Source organism: Orycteropus afer, unplaced genomic scaffold (assembly GCF_000298275.1).
Source record: "Orycteropus afer afer isolate SDZICR_OR568_19922 unplaced genomic scaffold, OryAfe1.0 scaffold00122, whole genome shotgun sequence".
Classification (NCBI taxonomy): Eukaryota; Metazoa; Chordata; class Mammalia; order Tubulidentata; family Orycteropodidae; genus Orycteropus; species Orycteropus afer.
The window spans coordinates 8,121,976-8,129,762 of NW_006921709.1; the positions used below are offsets into that span (position 1 = coordinate 8,121,976).

Consider the following 7,787-nt stretch of genomic DNA (forward strand, 5'->3'; position numbering starts at 1 on the left):
AGGATGAGAGAAAAATGTAAAATAAAATTAAAAAAAAAGATACTGCCAACTCAAAAGAAAGAAAAGTATAAAACATATTTAATATAAATATGTGCCTCACTTAAAAACTAATGAATTATGAAGAATTCATTCTCTTTATCACTATATCATGTTCCATTAAACATTTATTTTAAGAAGTATAGGCACTCTGATGGCATGGTAGTTAAATGCTCAGCTGCTAACCAACAGATTAGTGGTTTAAACCCACCAGCTGCTCTATGGAAGAAAGATGTGGCAAGCTGCATCCATAAAGATTTATAGCCTTAGAAACCCTAGGAGGCAGTTCTACTCTGCCTTATAGGGTTGTAATTAAGTTAGAATTGACTCAACAGCAACAGGCTTTTTTTTTGTATTAGAAGTACCTTGGTGGCATAATGGTTTAAGCACTCAACTACTAACTGAAAAGTTAGTGGTTCAAACCTACCAGTTGCTCTAGGGGAGAAAAGACCTGGCAATCTTCTTCCATAAAAACTATAACCCAGGCTTAAACCAGTGTTTCTTGGTTAAGCCATGCCAAAAAAGGAAAACCGGAGCAGCCTCAATTTGTACAATGTGGGTGAACTGGCACAGGAAAAATTACAGATCAGCACCCAGCCAGAAACAGCCTCCTTAGAAAACAAGGGCAGCATGCACATATAAATAACAACCAAAGCTCTTCACTGGCAGAGTTGGAAACAGTGGTGTCCTGCTCAAAGATGGTGGCTGACCACACCACTATGAAAGTGTGCTGCTCTCTACAATCCTGGCAATAATCCAATATACTACATCATTATCAGGTTCCTGAAAGAGCTCACTATGCCTCTTCCAAGTCTCCCATTATTGGGCTTCAACTTATAATTTCTTCCAGTCCAATTACTGTTTTGGTTCATACAAATTTTAAAAATTTGAGTCTGTTCCAATTATGCTTCCTCAGCAATGATTGAATTGGTTCAAAACTCTGAGTACAACTTAGGAAACCCTATGGTGCAGTTCTACTTTGTCATATAGGATCACTATGAGCTGGAATTAACTTGATGTTACACATACATCAGAAGTGTGCTTGGACACTAACAACGTATAAAGATATGGCTCAGTCCTTAAATACTAATAATTAAGCTGAGAAGAAAAATTACCTTATTTTTTAAATGAAACACTCTTTTAAATACCAAAAAAACATGCTACTGCAGTCTTCTTGTAAATCCTTTATAAAACAAAGTATTTAATCTCTAACTCTTAATTTTTCTTTTCACAATACAAAAGTTTCACATATTATGTTGGATAATGCAGTTCTCAACTCTGGTTGTACATTAGAATCACTGGGGGACCTTTTAAGATATTCCAGTGAACAGGACATGCAGCAAATCAATTAAATAAAAATCTCTGGGGGGTAACACCCATCAGTATTTTGTAGAACTTCCAAGCAATGCCAGGAAATAGTAAAATGGAAGAAACCACTGGATTAAAACTAAATGACTGCTCTCAAGTGGATTCTGACTCATAGTGACCCCATGGTAGAGAACAGAATTTCCCTGTAGGGTTTCCAATGCGTAAATCTTAATGGAAGCACACTGCCACATCTTTTTCCACACAGCAGCTGGTGGGTTTAAACCACTGGCCTTCTGGTTTGCAGCCAAGAGCTTTAACCACTGTACCACAGAGGCTGCATGATTAAAATAAAACAGATGAAGTTAAATTCCTCACTAAATACATGATTTTCATAAACTGTGCTCTATTGTACTATTTATTAGCCTTTATGAATTAAGAAATTTAACTATTTAAAACTAGCATTAAACTTTTTCAGTACTAGACATCATGTCAGATCCAACCCACAGTGACCCCTCCTTGGGTTTCTGAGGCAGTATCACTATGGAAGCAGATTGTCCAACCTTCCTTCTGAGGAGTGGCTGGTGGGTTTGAACCACCAGCCTTCTGGTTAGCAGTCACATGTATCAGGCACTATGCCACCAAAGCTCCCATGCTAGGCATAGAAACATGAATTTTCAGACTATGAAAGCTTTCAGAGAAAAGTTCCTTTAGGCAGTAAATCTTTCCTTCTGTCGCCATTTCAGAAATTTAAAATATAAATCAAGGTATCATTTTGGTTAAAAAAAAAAACATTATTTGTTGCAGTGTGCAAACAGTGCAATAAAGTAACACAACCACGAAATACAAAGTGAATATATAATGTCTATTAATATCCACACTTTACTTAGTATTGCTATACACTCATCTGAGGGAGCTTTTTATTAATGTTAAAGACTCACCTGAGGGAGCTTTTTGTCTTCATCAGATAAGCAGTCAATTGCATTACTGAATACTTCTTCAACCATCTTCTTTTCCTCATCTAAACAGAAAATTCAAGGGTATATGAATGTCAAAATGAGTCAGTGATATCAAATATTTCACTCATTTTCTGATAAAGAAGAGTTACTAGAGTATAAATAGAGAGTTAGTACTTATGATGATCAAAAGGTAATGTCAAATCAAAATTATCACAGAATTACAGAATTCACTATCTTTAAAAAGGCACCCAGCAAACAATCCATTAGGAAAAGTACTATTTTATAAAATGGTAACAATGACAACTAATTGTACTAAGTATATAACATGTAACTACCTCCTTTAAGTCTAACAATTAGAGGACACAGAACTACCATTATCAGCTTTTTACTACTAAGGAAACTGAAACTTAAAAGTATATAATTGACCTGCTACTAATTGTTAGAGTCACAAATCCCAAATCCATGTTCATAACCATTATACTGCCTTCTTACACAATGTCTGTCAAATAGTAGGTACTCAATAAATACTTAATGAATTAATCAATACATAACCATGCAACTTCCAGCATTTCAGCACCAGAAGTAAACAGGAAACATTTATAAGCAGAGCTATTCACTTAATCAAAAAACATAAAATACACAGGGTCTAGTTGTATTCCTTGATAAAAAACCATACAACTGAAATTTGATTTTCAGCAATTCAAAATATTTACTAGTCACTGTACAGGGTTATATATGTAAAAGGCAGACTGAAATGAAAACTAGGCTGGTATTTAACACATTACAATGCTTGGCCCAGCTGATCTATTATTTATTTATGGGACTTAAAAGTAATATATAAAATAATGTAACAATTTGCTAAAAGTTATCTTACTACCTTTGAGAGCTATAGCACATTTAGGTAAAAAGTAGGTCTCCCTGATTAGGATTTCTCAAAAAACAAAGCAGAATACCAGTGCAGAAGAAGATGGTCACATCAAGACAGCTCCCATTAAGTAGGTAGGTAGAGAACCACAATTACTAAGGAGCTCATAGCAACAAAGTGTAAAAGAGGCAGGATTCTAATGTTTTTTGATAGGGCTCTTGCTGTTGTTGTTGTTATGTGTCATCGAGTCGAACCTGACTCATAGCAACCCCTCCTTGGGTTTCTGAGGCAGTGTCACTACAGAAGTAGATTGCCCAACCTTCCTTCCGAGGAGTGGCTGGTGGGTTTGAACCGCCAGCCTTCTGGTTAGCAGTCAAGTGCCTTAGGCACTATGCTAGCAGAGCTCCTGATAGGGCTCTTATCATTTTACATAGCAAAAAGAGAGAGGAAAGAAATGATAAATCAGCAGTTTCATAAATGTTTTCATAAACATGCCAAGTATCTACCACTGTAACTGTTAAGGTGAGTTGCATATGCTAGTAATACATAATAGATAATTATATTACTAGAATTATATTTTAACAATCATTTTCACATAATATTAAAACTGTACTGAAATTACGTAGTACCTGTGTTAAAATCTAATTTGGTCATTTGAAGTGCATAAGCTTCACAATCTTTCTTACTAAAACTGAAAATGATTACAGGTTGAAAATTTCGTTCCATAATCATCTTCACAATCTTGAATACATTTGATGGCCCTGAAAAAGAGGAGATTAACCACACACAAAAATTAACTCAAAAACATCTAAATGTAAGCAGTGAAACCATAAACCTCTTGGAAGAAAATACAGGAGTAAATCTTTCTCACCTTGGGTTGGAAAAAGCCTTCTTAGATATGATACCAAAAGCTCAAAAAAAAAAGGGTAAACTTGACTTCATCTAATTAAAAACTTTTATGCTTCAATGAACAGCCTCAAGAAATTGAAATGACAATCCATGGAATGGGAGGCAATTTCTGTTAATCATCTATCCAATACAGGACTTATATCCATATTATATAAAGAACTCTCACAAATGAATCATAAAAAAGACAAATAACTGAATTTAAAAATACACAAAGGATCTAAATAGACTTTTCCCCAAAGATGATTTACAAACGGTCAATAAATACATGAAAAGATGCTCAACATCATTCGCCATCAGATACACGCATATCAAATCACACTGAGATACCACTTTACATCCATAAGGATAGCTATAATCAAAAAGATAATAACACTGGCAAAGATACGGAGAAATTGGAACCCTCAAACACTGTGGTGGTTATGTAAAATGGTACAGACATTTTGGAAAGCAGTATGGGAATTCCACAAAAAAATTAAAGTTAGCCTATGACTCAGCAATTTTGTTCCATATGTAAGAGAAATGAAAACAATCTCTATACAAAAACTGATACAGGAATATTCTGAACAGCACTAACCAAAAAAAAAAAAAACCAAACTCACTGCCATAGAGTAGATTCGGCTCAGTGGCTGGTGCGTTTGAACTGCCAGCCTTCTGGTTAGCAGTCAAATGCCTTAGGTACTATGCCACAAAGAGCTCCTGTAACAGCACTAGTAACAAAAACAATTTATATGTCCATCGACTGATGAAGGGATAGATTACGTGGTAATATCCATACAATGGCAAGTTATTTGGATATAAAAAGGAATGAAGTACTGATATACATGACATGTTATGAACTTAAAACATTACACTCATCAAAAAACATTTCCAAAAGAGTAAAAAGGGAACCTACAGATTGGGAAAAAATACTTGGCTATGACATATTCAACAAGAGACCTATCTCAAAATTTATAAAAAACTTCAACACCTCAACATCAGAAAGGCAAATAATCCAATTTAAAAATAGGCAAAGGACATGAACACACACTTCACCAAAGGCAGACAACAAAAACACGAGCAATGCTTGCAATAATTACCACTAAAGAGATGTAAATCAAAACAATAACAAGATACCATCTTACCCCAGCAACAATAGCAAAAGTCAACAAGATAGAAAACAACAAATACCAGTGAGCATGTGGAGAGTTTAGAACTCTCATACACTGCTGATGGGACTGTAAAACGGTACAACCACTGTGGGAAATAGTATGGCACTTCCTCAAAAAGTTGGAAACAGAAATACCATTTGATGCAGTCATCTCACTACTAAGAACATATCTTAAAGAGGTGAGATCCAGGACAGGAATAGATATATATACACCCATGTTCATAGTGAACAATTCACAATAGCAAAGTGATGGAAACCACCTAAGTGCCCATCAACAGATGAATGGATAATGGTACACACAATGGAGTACTGTGCAATATCAAAGAATAATGAACAATCAGCAAATCTCAACGTGGATGAACTTGGAAGACATTATACTGAGTGAAATAAATTACTCACAGAACAAAAAATATTATATGAGGCTGTTATTATCAAAACTCAAGGAAAGGTTTATGCAAGGAAGTTCTTTGTTGGTTACCAGGTATGGGAGAGGAAGAGAGGGAAAATTGCTGATTAGTTAAGAGACAAGTGTTGATCTGGATAAAGGGAAAGGCAACATAACAAAAGTGTGTGACCAGCACAATAACACTAAGGAAAAGGAGAACACAGAGAAGTGTACAAGAGGTACAGACAACAAAGGTATCTACTACTATACATACGATACTGCAAATTCAGGAATAAACACTAATCTAGGGGTGGATACACAGGCAGACAAGCAAGAAGATCAAGTACGGGTAGGCGAGCGGGAATATATCCATGATCATATATAGGTTTGGCAGATGATATTCCTACATAAGTATCTGTATATGCTACAAAAATATCCATATGTATATTATAGAGTTAACAAAGGACCAAGTTAGGATAACTTCTTAGCTACAACCAAGCACCTTGAGGGAATGAGTCACTGGGCCTCCAGGCTCAGGACCATGGGTGCAGGGGACACCAAACTCAACTGGCACAACATATTACACAAAAACATCGTTCTACATCCTACTTTGATGAGTAGCAACTGTAGTCTTAAAAGCTTGCAAATGGTCACCTAGATGCAATAATTGGTGTCTCCTTGCCCAGAGCAAAGAAGAATGAAGAAAGTGAAAGACACATGGAAACAATTAGCTCAAGGGACTAGTCGACCACGTGAACCTCAGGCTATATGACCATGCAACCAGAAGAACCAGATAGTATCCTGCTACCACAGTCAACCACCATTCAGAAAGGGATCAGTGCAGGGCATCCTGGATAGAGTGGGAGAACAATGTGGAACAAATTTCAAAATCATAACAAAGGCCAGGCTTAATGGTCTGACAGAGACTGGTGAAACCTCCACAGCTATGGCCCCTAGTTACTCTTCATACCTTGAATTGAACTCACTCCTATGGCTTCCAGCCAAGCAATAGATAGATGAACATTTACACCAGGTAGATATACTCCTTAGAACACTCAATCATGGGAGAACAGAATGGCAGTATTTGCACAGGAAGACAGCTCAGAGTGCAAGAATGCATAAGAAAGGACACAAGGAAGAGGTAACTACAGGGAAGAAGTGGGAAAAGAGCTGTTACAGAGAGGATTACAGTCAATCTCATGAAACAAAATGAGTATAAACCGCTATATGGAAAATTAATTTGTTTTGTAAACTTGCAACAAAGTTACCCAAACAAAAAACAAACTCACTGCCAAGTCAGATCCAACTCATAGCCACCCCTCCTTGGGTTTCTGAGGCAGTATCACTATGGAAGTAGATTGCCCAACCTTCCTTCCAAGGTGTGGCTGGTGGATTTGAACCACCAGCCTTCCGGTTAGCAGTCAAATGCCTTAGGCACTACGCCACCAGAGTTCCCTCAACTAAGTTAATATATAATAATTTTTAATAAACATTGAAAAAAAAAACCTTATGAGCTGCCTTCTAAGATGTAGCTATTGGTCTCTCCTCATGTGCAGCAAAGAAGAGTGAAGAAAATCAAAGACATGTGGAAACAATTAGTTCAAGGGACTAATGGAACATGGGAACCTCAGCCTACATGACCCTGAGACCAACACTAGATGGTGCTTGGCCACCAGTATCAACAACTTGGAAAGCGATCAAAATTGGAGATCCTGGATTAAGTGGGAGAAAAAAAAATGTGGAACAAAAACCAAAAAACATAAAAATGACCACAATTACTGGATTACTGGTCTGATAGAGACTGGTGAAACCTCTAAGACTACGGCCACAGGTTACCCTTCAGCCTGGACTTGGACCTACTCCCATGGCTTAGCTCTCAGCCAAACAACAGGTCTACAAATTGAATAACTATACCAGGGAGATGCACTCCTTAGAACAGTCAAACATGGGAGACCAGAAAGGTAGCATTTGCATAAGGGGAAAGCTAGACAGACAGGGAAGCATAGGTAAGAAGGACACAGGGAAGGGCTAATCACAGGGAGGAGGTGGGAGGGGAGCTGTTCCACTGTAGGGATTGTAATCAGTGCTGTGAAACAATAGGTATGAACTGTTGAGTGTAAAACAAATCTGCTTTGTAAACCTGCACCCAAAATCAGAATTAATTTAAAAATTTAATTAAAA

At 36.9% G+C, this 7,787-nt stretch overlaps 1 protein-coding gene across 1 annotated transcript in view; it reads right to left on the reverse strand.

Moving 5' to 3' along the window:
• Window positions 1-7,787, reverse strand: part of MTREX (Mtr4 exosome RNA helicase) — a 158,440-nt gene that overhangs the window by 103,885 nt on the left and 46,768 nt on the right. The window contains exons 11-12 of the mRNA XM_007944182.2: window positions 3,795-3,926; window positions 2,283-2,362 (exon numbers count right to left, since the gene is read on the reverse strand). Coding sequence (XP_007942373.1) covers window positions 2,283-2,362; window positions 3,795-3,926 — 212 coding nt within the window. The remainder of the gene's footprint in view (window positions 1-2,282; window positions 2,363-3,794; window positions 3,927-7,787) is intronic.